Genomic DNA, 20,687 nt, shown 5'->3' with positions numbered 1-20,687 from the left:
ACCTGTGTCATACACATGTCATTATACAGAGTTGTGCCCTGATATGACACAAAAACAAGAACACACACAGTGTATTTGAAGCCGCAACTTTAGAAGACACATTCTGTGGACATCTTGTAAAAAGGACATAATATGACACATTTAATAAACACAGAAGTACAGCAGTCATTCTAAAACTCAAACTACTTTTGTTGGAAGAAATCATTCTGCAGTAATAACTTGCTGGACTGGAAGATTGCAACCTTTTGGGGTCAGTCTGAAAAAGATGCAGTAATAAGCCGAACAAAAACATTTCTGAGAATAATTAACTTGGCTTATAAAATGACAGACATCAAGGTTTGGGTGATTAGATTTGGCATTTAACCCCTGACACTCCTACTATGTTATTAAAGGTGTCTGAGAAATGAGGAGTCAGGTTTGAAATGGCCCAAGTAGGTTTTAAGTATGTTGTTCCTTGTGCTTCAGTTGTTCAAGTTTCACACAAGAATGCAGTCAATTATTTCTGCGTTTTTTTCTAGTATGTCACAGGTGAAAAAAAACATAACTATAAAAATAAAGTCAAACTTCAGGGCCAAGATGGCAGATGTGTTATGTTTACGAAACACTTCACAAAATACAGTATAAACTATTACAGTAAATGATTTTAGACTAAACAAATTATTCCCAATATGCTTGCCAACTCTATATTCCCAGGGATCACAAATCAAACTTCCAGACAAAAAGCCTCAATCAGCAATGTAATCTTCAAAACTTACAACCTCCTTTATAATTTACAGTGCAAGCCACAGAAAAAAAAAACCCATTATAGAACCATTACTCTATTGTACAAGGAAATTCAAAACATCCTTTACATTTTTCGATTTCAAAAACATGCTTTTTGTTTGTTTTAGGTCAGGAGGTTGAAGAGACGGATACACCACAGGCAATTGACTGGACATGTGTTAGTCAAGAGTAAATGAATAAAACAAACATCCTAACCAACAGGCAGGCTGACCTCACATAAAAGCTCCGCATTAATTTTTAAAATCAAAATTACATTCAGATCATGTGACTATCTGGAAATCTAATAATAAGTTGGTTTAGTGTGGATTTCATCTAAGTTCTCAAGAATTCGTCTAAAGATCGATGGGACCATAAGAGCTTCTACTCAAAATCAATAAAATGATATGAATGCTCCCTAGTGCCTTTCCTCAGTAACTGAACTCCCAGCTAACATCTGAAGTCATTTCTTGCCAGACGCTGCGAGACGATTCACTAATGGCCAAACATCATGTCATGTTTCACTTTTAAGATTTGACTATGTAACTGGACTGCCAAAAACAAACAAAGCCAAAGTGACTGCTTTTATGAATACACACACTACAGATGGACAGTTTGGGGACAGTCAATGAAATCAGTCGAAAACAAAAAAATCCTGGAAAACAAAACCATTAAGCAGCACCACTGTTTTAAACACTGATTAATATTATAATAAGAAATGCTTCTAGAGCAAATTATTATTTCTAAAAGAACATTTGACACTGAAGACTGGAGTAATGATGCTGAAAACTTAAAGTAAGGAATATTTCAATTCAATAATACAACATTTGTGCATACGTTTTATTGTATTTGTTTGAGCTTATTAGAGTATCACACTGTTAGCTTAGCTACATGCTGAACAAGCTTAGCTATTGCCTACATAGACAATATTACCAAGGCAGCTTACTAGGTTTTGGAAAATATGTGACCCCTGGACCACAAAACCAGTCATAAGGGCACACTTTTTTGGATATTGAGATTTATACATCACGTGAAAGCTGAATAAAGAAGCTTTCCATTGAGTTATGGTTTGTTATGATAGGACAAAATTTGGTCAAGATACAACTATTTTTAAATCTGGATTCTGAGGGTGCAAAAAAAAAATCGAAATAATGAGAAAATCGCTTTTAAAGTTGTCAAACTGAAGTCCTTAGCAAATGCATATTACTAATAAAAAATGACAGCAGGAAATGTACAAAATATCTTTATGGAACACGATAAACACTCCAGTGAGACTCTACTTTTCAATAAAGCACCATTCTGCTTAACTGCTGAAATGATGTTCATTGCAGAAGTCAGAGATCTCTTGAGAGGGAGGAAATAGCACAGATACTGTAAACAGAGGTCAAGTATGCTTATGGAGTTTCCATACAGGCTTATCCTATATAATGACCTTCACATGGAGGAGTGTATATATGAACATTTCTTCTCACGTGAAAACGCATGTGCATCCAACCACATATTGGGATCGCATTTCACTACCAAAAAGACTGATATTTAACAAGTTCCCGAAAACATCTGCATTAGAGTTTAAATACTAGATACAGATCCCGGCAGCACACAAAAGACGGGGGGCTCACTTAGTGACTACGGTTTCAATTAAAAAGTAGTTCTTCCCTTGTTAAATGTGACGCTAATTAACTTTAACAATGCAATCAACCAAAGAAGCAGCCTCTTTCAGGTCTGACGTTACTCTTTCCATCATGAAAGCAGCATGATATGTAAAAAAAAAACAAAAACAAAAAAAAACAACTCTGTTCTTCCATGACTGAAACAAGAGACAGTGTACACATTTACAAATGTCATCCATATGTGAAGCTCTATGTTTGTATAAAAAACATTCCCAAACAGGCACTGTAGAAATTGGAATAATACAATCTGGTCAAAAACATTTAGATAAATGCGTCGGATAAATGAATACATTCTTGTAGGTCTTTTTCAGGTTTTAAATAACACATTCTGTGTATACGGTATAAAGTTACAGCACTAAAATGTAAACTATCTTGATTTCATTTAGGAAAAGTCCATTTGATTTGTGGGAAGTAAGTTGGAAAATGTGTGATACCCGAGTTCTGATATACACACATTTCTCCAAATAGCACTGAAGATGTCACACGTAATGCAAAATCTAACAGATGTCAAGCAGTCATGTGAATTGCTTACATAACCTTCTGTGCCACGAGAAGACTTGACTTTATAGTTCAGAGTGCTGGCGAGGTGCTTGGGGGTTTGGTGATGGATGTGGGGTCTGTCTTTGGTTTTGGGTCACATGCTTCTGCTCTCTGTGGTCTTCCCTGCCCCCCGTCTTCATTTTAGGAGCCCTCTGAGCTGCGTAAGTCGGTGCTTCTTGGTCCATTATTGCCAGAAAGTCAAAGAATGGCACAGGAGGGCCCCATTTCCCATCTGGGATCAAGCCTAAAAGAACAACGGAGAAAAAAAAAACAACAAAAACAGAATGTTGTTGTTCGTGACATCTGTCAGACTCATAGTTTCACAAAGGTTGACGAAGAACAACTAGCATAACTTGTTGAGTACACACTAATTACTCTGTGTACATGCTACTTACGACAACAAAACACCACTTATAGGGAGTAAATGATGCTTGATAACTGGAAATCTTAAGTAGAGGAGATTACCAATGGACAGTGACAAGCAGTGTTGGGTATAGTTACTTTGGAAAGTAGTTAGTTAAGTTACAACGTTACCATCAATTAAAAGTAATTAGTTATGATACAGCGTTACCTATTCATAAAAGTAACGCGTTAGAGTACTCATGCGTTACCAAAAATTAAAAGCCGTTTGCAGCGGCTCACACATGACAGACACAGCCCCCGGCCCCTTTAAATGCATCTAGAAGTCGTGACTCCCGACAATGAATAACGTCAGTCATCCGACTAAATTAACACTGCGGGATAACAATAACAGGAAAGACAGTCAGCAATAGGCTATTCCACATGGCGATTTATTTATTTATTATCACAGAACATATTATTAATCAAAATTCGCACCTACCCAGCCCGGGTAGCCTAGGCTACTGTATGAGCACCACAAGATAACTCCTGATTTTTCTTTAACTTTACATAATGCAGTTATCAAAGTACAATTATGCTTACTTGTAAACACAACCTTAAACAGGCTTGCAGATTTAAATCCATTTAGAAATGATGAACAACCAGCCAGCCAATGATCTAACAGAAATTAACAGCTGCCTGTCAAACAAAAATGATAACAAACCGAATTAAATCCTTCACTGCCACACAGGCAAATGACAAATCGCTTAATAGGCGAACTAATTATTATTAAAGTGTCACTCACAGTCACAAGCCTAAATTCGCTGTAACACAGTCCTCTTACATTTACTCTTCAAAGTAGTGATTAAAACGTAGCAGAAGCAGATTTTCGAAACGTTTGTCCGACAGTCGATTTCTTTTTCGTTGACAAATTGAAAATAATGTGCGTACTTCCATAAACCAAACGCTGTCCACTCTGCCATCTTGCCGGGAGTTCGAAAAAAAAAACACACACACACACACACAGGTTCAGGCGCAGGGCACAGACGCATCACAGCCATTGCCTTTACGATCACAGAGCTTCGGCTCCGCTGATACTGTACATCCGCAGGTGGCACAGTAGACCTAGGACTACTGTCTGACAAAAAGCAGGCTGCAGTCGGGATTTTCCTTTCCTTAAAATAACGGACTACTTTTTTTTAAAAAATAACGAAGTTACTGATTACTTACGCACGAAACTAACGCGTTAAGTTACAAATTTCAGGAAAAAAGTAATTAGAGTACTCTAACGCGTTACTTTGTAACGCGTTACCCACAACACTGGTGACAAGTGATTCCAGATGTCTTGGTGTGCAAAGTATGTAAACTGATCTACTATAATTCTCGTGAAAACACAAGGAATTGTGCACACAGACAACATAACTGCAGGCCACAATAAAACAATTTAATAACCATGAATGCAAATATTTCTCATCAGTAATTTGATTTTATTGCTTGATTGATTTATATTGATTATACTTGATTTTATATTGCTGAAAACAACTCTGGATTCATAATGCACAGTCCAAAAAAAAAAAAGACATTCAATGGACAATTTTTTTTTAGATCTCTAGACTTTCTATTGGTCCATGTTTAAAAGTTTGAGGTCAGTAAAAATACAGTAAAAATAGTAATATTGTGAAATATATATTTTCAATTGTAATTTACTCCTCTATTGGCTGATTAATTTTCAGCTTCATTACTCCAGATTCAGTATCACACATATCATTCTAATATGCTGACTTGGTGTCAGAGAAATATTTCTAATTATTACTAGTGCAATAATAAGCAGGTTTTGCTGCTTAATATTTTTATGGAAACTGTGACGAGTGGGGCGGGGCCGAGGGACGTGGGAACGAGGAGTGAGGCCGGTGGAATGATTGGGAAATCAGCGACACCTGCGACCCACCGTCGGTCTCGAGTCCCACGTAGGAGATGGAAGGATATACAACTGGAGCGACGACAGTGAAGGACGAGAGAGGACCAGGCCTGGGCTTTAGTTTATGTTTTGCTTTTTATTTGCGCGCATCAGTCGTCGGTGAGGGGCTGATGCGCTGCTTTGTGTTTATTTTGTAATTAAAATTTCAGTTTGATTGTCTGCCGGTTCCCGCCTCCTTCTTCCCGATGATTAGGAAGTTTTTATTATTACAGAAACAATGATTCGTTGTTTTCCAGGATTCTTTCAAGACCAGAAAGTTCAAAAGAACAGCATTCATTTGAAGCAGAAATCTTTTGTAACATTATGTTTTGCCATCACCTTTGATCAGTTTAATGGCACTCACCTTTAACTGCAAGGTTTTTGATCAAAAACATCAGCTTCTATCACACTCTAGGAAGATGGATCAAAAGATGTGCTATCTACTGTAAAACGCTGTATGACAGAGATTAACAGACTATCACTAGCAATCCTCTTCTCGTAAGTCCCTGATGTGGAGAGTCTGATGTCTGGGGTATGGAGGGACTAATCTGCTCTGACAATGCTGGTTACTCAAATAAGAGGAAAAGCAGACATCTGGGTCCTTAGAATTATTTTGGAAATAAGAATGATACTGGTTCCAAAAACATTTTTGGTGGTGTTTGCGAAGACGAACATCACTATTAATATTGCTCATACTTATAGTCAGAAGTTTTACCCATTCCTCATTTTGTTAACAAGAGGTGTGATATTACAGTACTTTTCCAGACAATCTGGCATATGATTTAGCTGGAGGACTATAAAAGGGACCCAAGCCATATTTAGAGACCTTAATAAAAGTGTCACGGTTCATAGATGCATCTAGTTCTGTGTACTACCATTAATAAGTTCACGAGTTTCAACTGGGACTCTTTAACTGCTCTATATTTGTCTCTGGCTGCATCCGAAAACTGAAAAATGCTGCCTTTGGAGGTTGCATTCCAAGGTAGGAAGCCATCAAGGCACATCCGAAATCAATGTCAGCTTCAGTTCCTGTATCCTGAGATGCCTTCATCTGGCCGTTTTTTTTTTTGATATCCCACAGTCCCGTGTGTTCCATTCTGTGACAGTTAAGCCAAAAAATAAAGATGGCATCTGAAAGTTGCGGTCAGTGGTCAGTTTGTGTGTAAATGTATGTTTCTGAACAACGGTTTCCACTTTTTATTTAATTTCTAGCAAAAAAAATAATATTGCAGTAATGAAATATCCACTTAGTCATCACCAAAGCTCTCTATATTTTGCTGTAGATCATTAAACCATTACTCCATCTCAGAAGCCGGTCCGAAATCCGTTTCATGAGGTGCCTTTGGGCAAAAACGCTGCCTACAAAGTCATTGACTGATTAGACAGCAAGGCAGCAAGTCACCTGCCTAAGTTTTCGGATGCAGCCTCTGTTTTTGTCAGATCATTGTTTTATGTTTGTTCTCTGTGCAGTGCCTGTGGTTTGCTCTGTTCTTGGTTCCTTCTCTCTGGTGGATTTACCGCTTCTGTTTTCTGGATTTTTGGACTGGTTTCCACTTATTGTGTCTCTCATTTGACCATTAGCGGATCTTTGCCCACCGCAGTCTAGCGCTACCAAGGAAGTCTGTCATCTCTGCACCTACGACTATCTGTTTTCTGTGTCTTTGCTTGAAGTATTCACAGTTAAAAAGGCATAATCTAAACTCTTACTTGAATCCATCTTATTATTCCTGACAAAATGACACACTTTCAACTAGTAAACAACCACTTAGCAATCTCCCTTGTAACCCTCTAGCAATCACTCAAAATACCTCAGAAATTTTGGATAAGCAATTACTCTTTTTACTACATTTTTCATCAAATAAATGCAGCCATGTGGAGCGCAAGACTTCAAAATGTTTAAAAATCAAAACCAAAAAACTTTTGAATGGTAGTATGGTAACACTTTATTTTAAGGACCAGTTCTCACTATTAACTAGCATGCATATTACTAGCATATTGGCTGCTTGTTACCGGTAATCTAAATCACATTTTGATACCTAATTAACTATTTATATGCAGCAAATTAGGAGTTTTCTGAGGCAAAAGTCGTAGTTAATAAAAGTTAAGTATTGATAAGAATCAGACCTTAAAATTAAGTGTGACCGGTAAGGTAAATAAAGTAATATAATGAATACAAAATGTTATATTTATAATGGTAGCAAATTCTGAAGGTGTAACAGGATATGAAAACGTCACTCATCGCGCCCATGAGCACAATGAGGGAAAGTCCTGCTGTATCTACACTTTAATGTGGTGACCACACAGAAGGACTTTGCCACAAATGATGCAAAGTTTCCATGTGAAATGCAAAATTAAATCCTGAGAGACTGAATCCTTTCTCTGGACCCAGAAAAAAGAAGGACAAATCCATGAATGTGTAATGGGAATGATTACACTTACACATACAGGACCAAAAAAATAAGCTAAAACACTAACATTACGGTCATACACAAGACAATATGCAAAAAGCCTAGTAAAATCTGTGGAGCTGTATAGCAGAAAGGAAACAACTATTGTGTTTTCCTTGCACCAAGAGTCATAAAACAGGAACGTATACTATGACTCTTTTAACAGCAATACAGAGGACATTTCATTATTATTACACTAATGCTTCATGGATAAAATTCAGATGATGTGTAGACAATTGTATTTGCTCTGCATTTCGCTGGAATATGAAATGTAATAAATATCTTGTGATGGATAAAGTGCTTCATCCATCCACATAAAACACATTTTAACCGACAGACGGATGAATCCATCTTTTTCCAAAGTACAAAAAGTCACCCGGCCCCAGGAGTCCAGCAGAAGGTTTTAGGGAAATAACTTATAACAATCAGACACAATTAAGGGATACAGTTTCCTCTCAGCTTCACAGGAAGCAGATGGGAGATGCTGAGAAGTGGGTATAAAACAGTTCAGGTTTTGACACTGGCAAAGGCATCAACAGAGTTGAGTGCTGAATCTGAATGAATGGGCTTGTTTTTTTGCTACAGGCAACAATAGTGATTGTATTAGGGGAAAAGTGTTGAAGAGGCACGGAATGAATAGGGTGTGATCTCAAACACCGGTGTGTGTTAGAATACTTTGTGCCAGCTTTGACAGGGCAGGGGTAAGCGATGACTGATTCCTGGAACTGTAGGCAAATAACAGATGTTTCCAACAGTTACAAGGACATATTTGTCTTCAAATGTCTAACTACTGTGAAAGGTAACTAAAGGCGAGTTACAGTTTGAAGACAATCCACAGTTACCACACAATTATAAATCTCAATAATACTATGCCAAAAAGGCATGAGCAGGTGGGACCAACATGTTTCCAAGTAAATTTTCTGTCATAAATGAAAGTGAGCAACTGACAAAATTACAGATGATGCAAATATAGATACCATTAACTAGTATAAAAAATTATATTAAATATTAATGTTAAATATATGATAAATAAAAATATAAATTATTTGAATTCAATAGATTTTGAACTAGTGCTGTCAAACGATTAATTGCGATTAATCACATCCAAAATAAGTTTGTTATATATATATATATTTATATATATAAAATACAATTTATATTATATCAAAAAAAAATTGTAATATATATATATATATAATACAAAGCACACACATATACATTACGTAAACAAAAAAAAGCAATTCATCTTTTGACAGCACTAGTTTTAACATAAAGTAAAATATCTCCCCCTGCCCTCTGGACGTAGATTCAGAATGCCCCGGACTAAAACTAAACGTGCCATTTTATCTTTTGTGCCAAGGAGCATACAGTTACTGAACAAATCAAGCTCAGGCACATAGATATATTTTAAAAGTGCACCTTTTACCATTTATTATTTCCTTAATTGTATGCATTTTTAGCTACTGGACTGATGCGCTGTCATTACTGTGTTGATCTTGTTGTTGTTGATGTCAATGTTCTGTATTCTTTACGTCCTCAATGTGGTTAGATGTTTGTTGTGTCCTTTCTTTTACTATTTATCTATTGTTATTTATTGTTGTTTGTGCTTAAATGTTCAATGTGGCTCCACTGAGTGCAAGACAAATTCCCCTCGGGGCAATAAAGGTTCATTCATTCACATATTTAAATGCTACATTTTTAACATTAACATACTAAAATAGAAAATAAAATATTTACAAAATAACAAAATAAATGCCCAAATATCTAAGATATTCTTGTCATTTAGTAAGTAAGTCTTTTATTTCCTGATTTATTGTTAGACAGCAGTAAAAACAGCACATTTCACCTCAAGCCAAACATTTTGCATTATATTTCAAGTATTTAGAGTGAGGTTATTGGTCCAAAGTGAGGTTATTGGTCCAAAAATGTTAAATATATTGACGAAAATGTTTTTTCCTCATTCATTTAGTTGCACCTGGTTAGGGCTGAAATTTTAACCAAACTGTTGTTTTTTTAGATACTTGCATTAAAAGCTACAGGGACTCACCTGCTGGTTGTTCATGTCCGCTTTGCACATCGTGAATCCACTGCAGGATGTTCTTAGCCATTAGGGGGCGCTCTGGGGGGAAAAGGAACACCTCTTCTCCAGTTTTTAACCGTGACATAACCAAAACAGGAAGCGGAGGTACAAAGCCAAGATACTTTTCCAGGATAGATCTCCCGACAGGTGTCCGACCTCTAAAACAATGAAACCCCATAGATGACAATTAACAAAGGGTTTGTTGAAAGTGAATGTATTTTGATTAATGTGTCTAACAGATCATGTTCCTCACAGATGGATCCAACATGGCAGGAAGGAATCCAGCTGTCCAGAGCTCAGTGGTCGCTTTATCTCTGCTAAAGCCTTCGTACTCTCTGTACTGTCCTCCTTTCCGATAAAAAGCAGCAGCAAAGGTTTCCCAAGCTCCAAATACCAGGGAAGATTCTCCACGGTCAGTTCAGGCTTTAATGCAAAACACAACATGTTTTCATCTTATTATTTTTTGCAAAGGAACACAAGGCTACTTTTATTGCAATAAAATGGCATTTTGAAAAGGAACGCAGTCCTTCATATAACATTTCATATAAATATCTTATGTAGTAGAATATTTATTAATATTACAGGTGCATTTCGTGTATTAAATAAATTCAGTGCACACAGACTGAAGTAGTTTAAGTCTTTGGTTCTTTTAATTGTGATGATTTTTGCTCACATTTAACAAAAACCCACCAATTCACCATCTCACCAAATTAGAATATGGCGACATGCCAATCAGCTGATCAACTCAAAACACCTGCAAAGGTTTCCTGAGCCTTCAAAATGGTCTCTCAGTTTGGTTCACTAGGCTACACAATCATGGGGAAGAATGCTGATCTGTCACGTTTGTTCAGAATCATTGACAGACAATCATTGACACCCTTCACAAGGAGGGTAAGCCACAAACATTAATTGTCAAAGAAACTGGCTGTTCACAGAGTGCTGTATCCAAGCATGTTAACAGAAAGTTGATTGAAAAAAGTGGAAAACAAGATGAACAACCAACCGAGAGAACCGCAGCTTTATGATTGTCAAGTAAAATTGATTCAAGAATTTGAGTGAACTTCACAAGGAATGGAGGGTGGAGAAGCTCACAACCCAAGTTGCTTGAAGTCCAGTGTTAAATTTCCACAGTCTGTGATGATTTGGGGTGCAATGTCATCAGTTGTTGTTGGTCCTTTGTGTTTTTTGAAAACCAAAGTCACTGCACCCGTTTACCACGAAATGTTGGAGCACTTCATGCTTCCTTCTGCTAAGCAGCTTTTTGAAGATGCTGATTTAATATTTTCCACCTGCCCACACTGCCAAAAGCACCAAAAGTTGGTTAAATGACCATAGTGTTGGTGTGCTTGACTGGCCAGCAAACTCACCAGACCTGAACCCCAGAGATAATCTATGGGGTACTGTCAAGTAGGGCTGGACAATATATATTGAAGATTAATCGCTTTCGATAATGAACTCTATATAGCGTTGATTGTCAGTGAACTAAGGCATTGTGGATTAACTGCCATTTCTATGGAAAGCAGGTGATGGGGGATTTACCGCTAATCATGGAACCGACTTTACTGACAAGATGCGCACGATCATATCGCTCGATATATTGTCCAGTCCTACTGTCAAAGAGGAAAATGAGAAACAAGAGACCAAAAAATGCAGAAGAGCTGAAGACCAATGTCAAAGAAACCTGAGCTTCCAGACCACCTCAGCAGTGCCACAAACTGATCACCTCCATCCACGCTGAATTGAGGCAGTAATTAAAGAAAAAGGAGCCCCTACCAAGTATTGAGTACATGTACAGTAAATGAACATACTTTCCAGAAGGCCAACAATTCACTAATTTTTTTTTTTTTTTTTGGACTTATGAAGTATTCACATTTTTTGAGATAGTAAATTGGTGGGTTTTTGTTAAATGCGAGCCAAAATAATCACATAGTCTGTTTTAGTGTACAATAACAACACTGTTAACTATGTCAATGTGGAGAGCCACTCAATTCATGTTACTTAAATTCCAGTAAAACACATGTGATTCCAATATAAAGTACCATTGAGCAACTGTGAAACATGTGGTAAATTTGCAACTATTTTCTAAAAAAAAACTTACGAAACGATCCAGCTCCACTTGTTTTATGAGTGAGACAAGGTCCGTTGGTGAGGATGATGGCAGAGAATAGACCTCATGAGGAACTCCAGGGCCACGGGACACCAGTAGAGCAGGCAGGTTTACTGACAGTCCCTCCACCCTGATCAAAAACACAGCAGTCAGCTGGAACGCTTTCTTACATCACAAGTCCACACATGTATCATCTTGTGAAGACACTTACAGTTTCTTTGAATGTAAGGTATAAAATCAAGTATATTACGGAATCAAAATAGTTGTGGTAAAACTGTTGGTATACCATTGCTCTGCCTCTTTGTGGGCAAACAGCCCAAGAATTGTCTCTCCTCTGAGGAGTCTGGCAGCTTCTTCAAATGGAGTTACACCTAAGACATAAAGAGCACATGATTGACAGGTTCCTGTGCATATGTAAGAAGTTATGCAATACATGCTGCACCCATAAAACTAATTTTGAGTGCCATGATATAAAAAGAATGTGATTATACATTGTTGAAGGTGTAACATTTGAAGAGGTCATGTAGTATATTTTAATTTGAAGTGTTCTGCTCTCTATAGCTCTCACGAATGTCACACAACGATTGACCTGCACAGTGCAAACAGCCAAAACCTGGATATTTTAGGCAATATTAAAATCCTGGCCTGGATGTGTCCCGTATGAACGGCTTAAAATGTCAAAGTGGTCATTTGGGCTTTACATGTCCATTTTCTGCATCATTCTGAACATCAAAATTAAACTGTCTGCTATGGTTTTAAAGGGATAGTTCACCCAAAAATGTAAATTCTATAATTATATACTCACCCTCAAAAATGTAAATTCTATAATTCTATACTCACCCTCATGTCATTTCAAACTTGTATGACTTATTTTCTTAACAACAGAAGGGTTCTGTTCCACAGAAGGGTGAAATTCATGAATGTGTGGGATGACATAAGGGTGAATAATCAAGAATTTTCAATTTTCTGATGAACTACCTTTTAAAGGGATGGCTGACTGTTATTTTCTTGGCTTGATTGTGTTTATGTGGTGCAGTCTAACGTGTGTTCATGCTTCGTCTAAAAAAAAAAAAAAAAAAAACGCATAATTTTTCACATAATTGACGTTTATTCCACACCGATCTGTTCCTTCTCTGACAAACACCTTGATTATTTCCTGTTATTATGAAGCCCCCCACAACAGTTCAGCAGAAGTGAGAAAAATTTCCATTTGAAATCTGGATATTTCTTTTACAAAAATGCATGGATTCACTACAGGGGGCCTTTATTCACCCCCCGGAGCCGTGTGAGGGATGTCTTATTACAGATGTGCACACTTTATTTCACATCTTCTGAACAGTTGACAACAAAAACTTGCTTACCCCATTGAAAGGCTTGGAAGAGCCAGGACAATTTTTAATATAACTTTGATTGGATTATTCTGAAAGAGGAAAGTCGCATACACCTAGGATGCTTCGAGGATGAGTAGAAGATGGACGGATTTCATTCTCGGGTGAACTAACCCTTTAATACAGCACTGCAACCGTATGCGCATCCATGTGTAAGGCTTCTAATTGCTATGTGAAAATAAGAGTATAAATGGAACAGTTTGTTGGAGCTGATCTGACAATCTGAATGAGAGAAAGAGAGAGGCAAAGCAGGAGGATGTGTGGAATAAGATTGAGAACTGCTGCTTTAGACCATTAGTTTTGAAACTTGAGAATCTATTAGAATCGTTAGAAGACAGAATTGTGATTCATATATGAACAGATTTTTACATGCACCCCTAGTTTTCTCTTTCTCTTCTCTAAAGCAGCACAACATGGCCTCGCCTCCTTTGTTATGTTTTCCCGTGGACTGGGTTTATCTGGGTTTGTGACATAACGGACCTGAGAAGAAGCCCGTTGTAGTCCCTTACTGGCCGTTTTTGTAGGCATTAAACTGCCAGAATTTTAAAACATGATATCTCAATTTGCATTGAACTTTTAGCCCTGCAACTTTGCAGATATTGTTTATGCTCAAACAGAAACATTACAAACTAACTAATGTTAAAAAAAAGTATAAATGCAATCAACCACCCCTTTAATATTTTTTTTATGTAAACCCTGCTGGGATTTTTCAGAAGGTTACAATGTGAAGGTCTTTACTGTCATTTTTTATTAATTTTATGAATCATTGCTAAATAAACGAATCCAAACTTTCGATTGTACTGAATATAAGGTCTTTCAATTTTGTAATTTGATGAAAATTAAAAAAAACAATTATAAAAAAAAATCCTGGTAAAACCTGAAAAAGAAAAAAATAATCCTCAAAAGTATATGGGGTTGTAACATGACAGTCAATCATTTTCTGAGTGAACTACATGTATATATCCTCTATCTATCACATAGCAGTGATTCCTGGGAAAGTTGGCTTACCCATGTCATGTGTTGAACTGAAAAGGCCCAGCACTCTGACAGGGGTCAGATACATATGTTTACTGTACAAATCACCCTCCAAGAACGACATCACCTCAGCAGAGGAAGAGAGAAGGTAAGGACTGGAGACCAGACTCCTGCAACAACAAAAGCAACTCATTAATAAACAATAGGTGTGAAATGTTCAACTGAGATTTCGTGATTAAAGACTATTGGCTGTCTGTGTGGGAATATAGGCAGCGCATTTACGATCAGTGCACTGTTGTCTCGGGAGCATCTATTAATTGATTTTTGAAGGTACTCTACAGATAAAACACTACAATTGCCTTTATCAGCTCACAGCCATATAAGAACATATAAAAGAAGGTCAGTGTGGAGGCACAAACTGAAAACACGCTCTTCAATCACCAGACCTCTAATTAAAAAAAGACAGCCCACTTTCAGGTTAATCATGGGTGACGGAGACTAAATTCCATCCTGATGATCTGTCCTTGTGTGGGAAAGAGGACATAATACTCACAGTAGTATGAACCCGTGTAGACACTTGGTTCCCAGCATTCCCCTATAGAGCTGAGCCTCAGCCATGGGCCGGTAGATTAGGACAGTGGGAAAGGAAGTGACATTCTGGTCACTGCAAATGTCAGTCCATTCTCCACAGTTTACTGCCGCCAACTTTACCCCATTCATACCTGAACATGATGTGAAAGAGACAGAGGGATGTGGTTTTAACATACTGTATGCTTACATAACTTCCACAAGTCTTTGACTGATGTTTGTGCACGTTGTTAACATAACGTGTGATGTCAGGTGACAGGATGGACACAAAAGTGATGCATTTTTCTTTTAATTATGCAATCTTGAGGTGTGAAAAAGTTTTTCCCCCCTTTGATTGAACATCAGTGTAAATTAAGTTCAGAATAAAATAAACACTGTACATTTTTATCTATAAAATAAAACAAAAAGCCATACACATTGACATAAAGGTAAGTAAATAATGACAAATTTTCATTTTTTGTTTAACATCATTAAATCTAATTATTTAAAAGAATAGGCATTAAAGGAAAAAGGAAATCACTTAATATATCGCCAGAGAAAATCACAGACAAAAATGGCTCTGAAAAGGGATGTTAGTCCTGAGAAAAATCATTTGTTTGCAGATTCCACTTGGTTTTATATTTTATTATCTAATGCAATGACTTAAGTGTCCAAATACTTTTTGAGGCCTGTGTAAAAGCAAAACAACTTATTATGTAGAGATCGAGAATGACATATTATCTGAAAATGGATTCCATCAAACGGATCAATAAAGAAAAAAAAATACAACATAACTCGATTTACCGAATTTCTACAATATCTGGCAATTTTGTTCATCATTGAAATGCTTTTACCTTCAAGTGCATCTGCCACCTCTATATATGACTGAATGAAAGCCATACAGACAGCATCCCCTAGAGGACGAAAGTGGATATATCAGGGTAGATTCGTCTTGCACAGCAAATAAAATAATAATACAAAAAGTCAAACTCACATTTAAAATAGAACAGCACCACTGTGATCTCATTCTGTGTGACTGTTGTTTGAAAAGTGTCTGAAGTGAGTTCAATAACAGACTCCAGATCCAGCATAAGATCACGGTCTCTGTACACAGACTCTGACACCTCATCATCAAGAATATCTGGAGAAATTCAACAAGATCTTTAGAAGCAGTTCAAAACCTTTGGAACCATTTTACTAGGTAGCAATGAATACATGGGTGGCATCCTACCAAGATCTGACCAATGTTCCTCATCTTCCTCTTCGTCTTCTAACTTGTGTTCTTGCAGAAGTTCTTCTTTGAAAAGTTTCACAACCCCTTCGGCGCTATTCAGGGTAAAATATGTCACATCCTGTTGAGAAAAGCCTTTGTTAAAAACAGAATTGTCAAAATCACAATCACACAACACATTCAATGGTGAAACTGACCTCCTGTGGGAGTCTGTAAGCAGCATTGTATTTCAGCGCAGCTTTCACGTTCGGACTGTCCCTGAAAAAAATGAATAAATAAAATAAATTAATAATAATAATAATACATATTATATATATATTTTTATATATGATTTGTTCACAACATTAGTCCAATGCTTTAGCTAACTGCCCACTGTAAAGTGTTTCCCATGGAATCTTGTTACATGAATATAAGAATTGCATCATTGTTTTTGTTGTCATCATCAGCACCTGTGAATGAGCACTACTCCGACCTCCCCACGGAGCTGCAGGGCGAGAGTTTGAGCGGTGGCCCGGTCCAGGTGCTGGGTCTGTGGCTGAGAGAACAGATACAGCACGGGCACACCGAGGTGCATGTGAACCACATCTACTTCAGACGGGTCCAGCACTGACTCGGTCTGCCAGAAAACAAGTCCACAACAAGTCCAAAATCAAACATAGCAGAGATGGAACTGAAGTGAGAATCAGAATTCAAACTCCTTTTTATTACATCTGGTATTAATGACAGGAAGTTGAAGGTGCTTTCTCACCACTAGAGGTGCTTCCATCAGCTGCAGGAAGGTGTGTATGTTGATGGTGTTGAGTGTTTTCCTCATGGGAGTGCTGGGACACGGATCAGACCGCCTGGACACACCTTTACAGTGCAGAAACCACAGCCGTGCTTGTGAGGAAGAGGGATCGACAACCCTGTGAAGGATAACCGAATATTCATATGAGAGGCACTGAAGTACTAGAAGAATTTGTTATCATTTATATCAACATTATACAGGTCTATTAACTTTTTCCCCGCCATTAACTCGTCATTTAGAAGTCAGCGCTTCTTAGCCAATTTTGGTGTTTTCACTGTTATACACTCGGGGGCGCTATTACACATCTTCTGAATGAGTACAAAACCTCCCAAACAAAAAATACACGTGAACAGGAGGGAAAACTAGTAATCTCTTTTGTAACAGATGCATATGATAAATAATGCCATCATCAGCAATAGAAAACATATTAATGAATACTGAATAATGTTATGTTGTAAAATGATGAAACAGAAAGTGGTATACGGGTGTGCAAGCTTTGAAGGTGTTGATTGAAGCGATTTACTCTATTTATGCTTTTAGAATCGTACTGAATATTATCCAGATGTAGTTTTTGATAAATATTTAATTCTTCTACCTTTTTGCTCAAAATTATACATTTTTATGAAACCTACTTATATTCAAGTGTTGATCAATTTTAAAAAAGAATGCTTTAAGCTAGAATAAAACAGATTTTTTTTTAAGTAAAGGCTTTGATCTTTATTTTAGTGTATTCCATATTCAAATATTCATACAGAAAAATATACTTTGGGCCATCAAATTTGAGTAAAAATCATCAAAATCGCTGGTAGTTGTTGTCAACTTTAAAAAAAAATGCTGGCGGGGAAAGAGTTAATGAAATTAATGTTCACATATTGTAGTAGTTGCCAAGGTTTTTATAGTTAAATAAAACCATTTTAAATTTGCCAAAAAAAAGAGTCTTTAATTGACAAAATAAACTCAAACTGTTATAATATAAGGTTTTTTGTTAAATATTATTTATTTCTGTAATATATTACTTTAAAGTAAAAAAATTTTTTTTTGTAAAAATATAAAATGTTATCAAAATTTATGGTTTAAGTTAACTATAACATACCTGTCAACGGCCACAAAATATTCAACAAGGCAGCATTTCTCACTTTAATAAACTAAAATAATAAATAAAATTATTAAAAACTACACAGACATATAAACGACAAAAACAAAGCCATGTTTAAAAATAAAAGATTACAAATCATGCGACAAAATTACTAATCTAAACTAAAATTTAAGTGAAAACATAAAATATTACAATAAAATATCAACAAAAACTATTAGACTAGCAATGATACAAAAATAACACTAGTCGTCGGATATCCAAATAGGTGATGAGAGCTTTAGAACAACTTTGGGAACACCTTGTGGCCATATTTTTCATAATTATGGTTGTCTATGGCAACATAAAACATATCAAGAATCACATCTCGGCTTATTTTATGATTTGAGTACCTTAATAAGGACTGAACTTATATTGCTCCTTAGAGTAATATAAAACTTACCCCATATGTTTTAGAACCAAAGTGCCAGTCGTCTGGACAAACTGATATTTGGTTCCATACACAAACGCTGCCTCCATCAAAGCCCGGTGCTCTATCCCCACAAAAAAACAAAACAAGATATATAATATTGCTTCATTCAGACCTAGACAATGGACTATAGACAATATAGAGATCGTACCTGGAAGGCCAAGCACTGGTATGTGACCGACCACAATGTCACTGTTTTGTTTGGCCGTGCTCTCCACGCGCAGCAGCTCAGCAGGTGTGTGCACATAACGGACTTCATTGAAGAGGACAGAGCTTTATGGAGGAAATAAGGCACACATTCAAAGGTCAGCTGTTCAAGGTCATCACTCTAGTTTCACCATGTATATCCACACTGTTAAATGTTGGTGGTGCTACTGTAAAAGTTTTAAATAAATGAACTCACAAAAGGACATGAGAAACAATTGCATTGACGTCAAATACGGTATCGATGTCGAAACTCCTCAGGACCTCAGAGCCCCTGGAATGATAAAAGACAAAAAAAGCTTTTGGGACGTTCCAATCTTGAATGACCATATGAAGTCAACAGATCATTTTATATCTTTCAAAAAATATATATACTTGGCAAAAAAATATACATAAACATTTGGCTAAACATCTTGTGTTCCAAATATAAGAGATTTTTTATATAAGCTGCATTTATGTAAAGTAAAAACAATAGTTTTCTGAAATATTTGTACATTATATAACAAAACAAATTCATAACATTTTTAACAACAACAAATAACTGTTTTATATTTAATATATTTTAAAATGTTACTTCAAAGCGGATTTATTTTTTAGCAGCCATAACACAAGTCTTCATTGTCACACAATCCTTTAGAAATCATTCTAATAGATTGATTTGCTGCTCAAGAAACATTTCTTAATATTACCAATGTTGGAAACAGCTGTGCAAATTTTTATTTTTGTGGAAACCATGAATTTTTCAGGATTCTTTGATAAACAGAACATCAAAAGTACATTTATTTGAAGCTTGATGACTTCACTGTAACGTTGAATCAATTTAATGAATCCTTGCTAAATAAATTCTTTAAAAAAAGTCTTACTAACATCAACATTTTGAATGTATATATTGACACAGAAACTTTTACCTGAACAAGTATGCCCTGGTCATTAGCTTTTCTCCTGTGCAGTAGTTAGCTATAGCATCTTTAGAACAGTTCACCTGTAAAAACAATCAGTTATTCAAGTTGGTATGGCTGCAGTACTGTCAATCATCATGTACAACATAACTAGATATCAGAAACCTCCTTCTTCTGACATTCTGATGCAGCTTTCTGGTGAGACCTAAAATGAGATTTTATTTTTGCTCACCTTCACAACAGATATTCCATAGTCCTGCAGGGCATCAGCTGACATCACAAGCTGCTCCACGAACAGTTTGATGGTTGGGTTGACTGCAAGCAGAACTATAGCTTATGTAATAGCCTATGAACTTTAAAAATTAACTTTAAAAGTTTTTTAACACCTCAAATGCACTGATTCAGCAGATATAAGCTGATGTGCTGATCTGACTAATGACTCTTGCTTAGCTTTGCACATTATAATAACGGTTCCGCAATCATCTGCAACACATTTATCAAAGTCTCACCATGATTTCCAAAGTATATAAAGGACGTCTTTCCTGAGTGCATCCTCTCCATGAAGCTCTGACTGGAATCTTCTATCAATTTGGAGGAACATTGCTCTGATGTAAGGCTAAATAAAAACGCAGCCAAATAGACGATGCACATGGTGTCTACTTAATGGATCTATAATTTACATCCATTTACATTAACTTAGTTCATATTAAGGATGAGACCAGTAAAAACTAGTACACAAAGAATAGATCCATAGTCAATCAAAACAACTCGCCTGGGCTGTGCTACTAAATGCATCAGTCAATACCCTAAAAACGTAATTTTTAAGGGCAACCTATAAAAATAACATAAATCCATTAGGTTAATGATTACCGGTCAGTGTTACAAACGTAAGTACTGAAAATCTACATTCTCGAACACTAAAACGACATGCGCAGACGTTGTCCAATTAAATTTGTGGGGAGGGTTTAATTGTGAGATGAACACCAATCAAAAAGCTAAAAATACAAAGATAACCAATGAGAATGAAGTAGGCTGAGGGCTCACGGCTCAGCGGTGAAAGACGTTTGAAATGGCTATCATTTTGGCTCTAATGCAACGGCTTGTTTCCATTCACCGCTATTTTAACTGAGAGCCGTTATGGCGACTAAAGCGTGTTGGTTTCCAGCTTTAGCCTA

General features: G+C 36.6%; 1 protein-coding gene across 3 annotated transcripts; it reads right to left on the bottom strand.

Annotated features, from left to right (window-relative positions):
* Positions 1–723: 723 nt before the first annotated feature.
* On the bottom strand, positions 724–20,447 carry txndc16 (thioredoxin domain containing 16). 3 transcript variants are annotated; one of them, XM_026242582.1, is made up of 19 exons: positions 20,022–20,447; positions 19,745–19,827; positions 19,522–19,595; positions 18,813–18,887; positions 18,561–18,682; positions 18,383–18,473; positions 16,809–16,965; positions 16,510–16,595; positions 16,258–16,318; positions 16,061–16,181; positions 15,824–15,970; positions 15,684–15,743; positions 14,816–14,984; positions 14,296–14,432; positions 12,186–12,270; positions 11,891–12,029; positions 10,046–10,215; positions 9,760–9,950; positions 724–3,213 (listed from the first exon to the last, which is right to left on the bottom strand). In XM_026242582.1, the coding sequence occupies exons 1-19, from the start codon at positions 20,161–20,163 to the stop codon at positions 2,993–2,995; spliced, it is 2,331 nt and encodes a 776-aa protein (XP_026098367.1). In that variant the 5' UTR covers positions 20,164–20,447; the 3' UTR covers positions 724–2,992. The 3 variants fall into 3 exon arrangements, with proteins under 3 accessions (XP_026098367.1, XP_026098366.1, XP_026098369.1); XM_026242581.1 differs by having other exon boundaries at positions 16,510–16,676; positions 20,022–20,163; XM_026242584.1 differs by lacking the exon at positions 724–3,213 and adding an exon at positions 6,503–8,437 and having other exon boundaries at positions 16,510–16,676.
* Positions 20,448–20,687: the final 240 nt, after the last annotated feature.

The sequence above is a fragment of the Carassius auratus genome, unplaced genomic scaffold (genome assembly GCF_003368295.1).
Source record: "Carassius auratus strain Wakin unplaced genomic scaffold, ASM336829v1 scaf_tig00001658, whole genome shotgun sequence".
Taxonomy (NCBI): Eukaryota; Metazoa; Chordata; class Actinopteri; order Cypriniformes; family Cyprinidae; genus Carassius; species Carassius auratus.
This window is presented reverse-complemented; position numbering and strand designations above follow the sequence as displayed.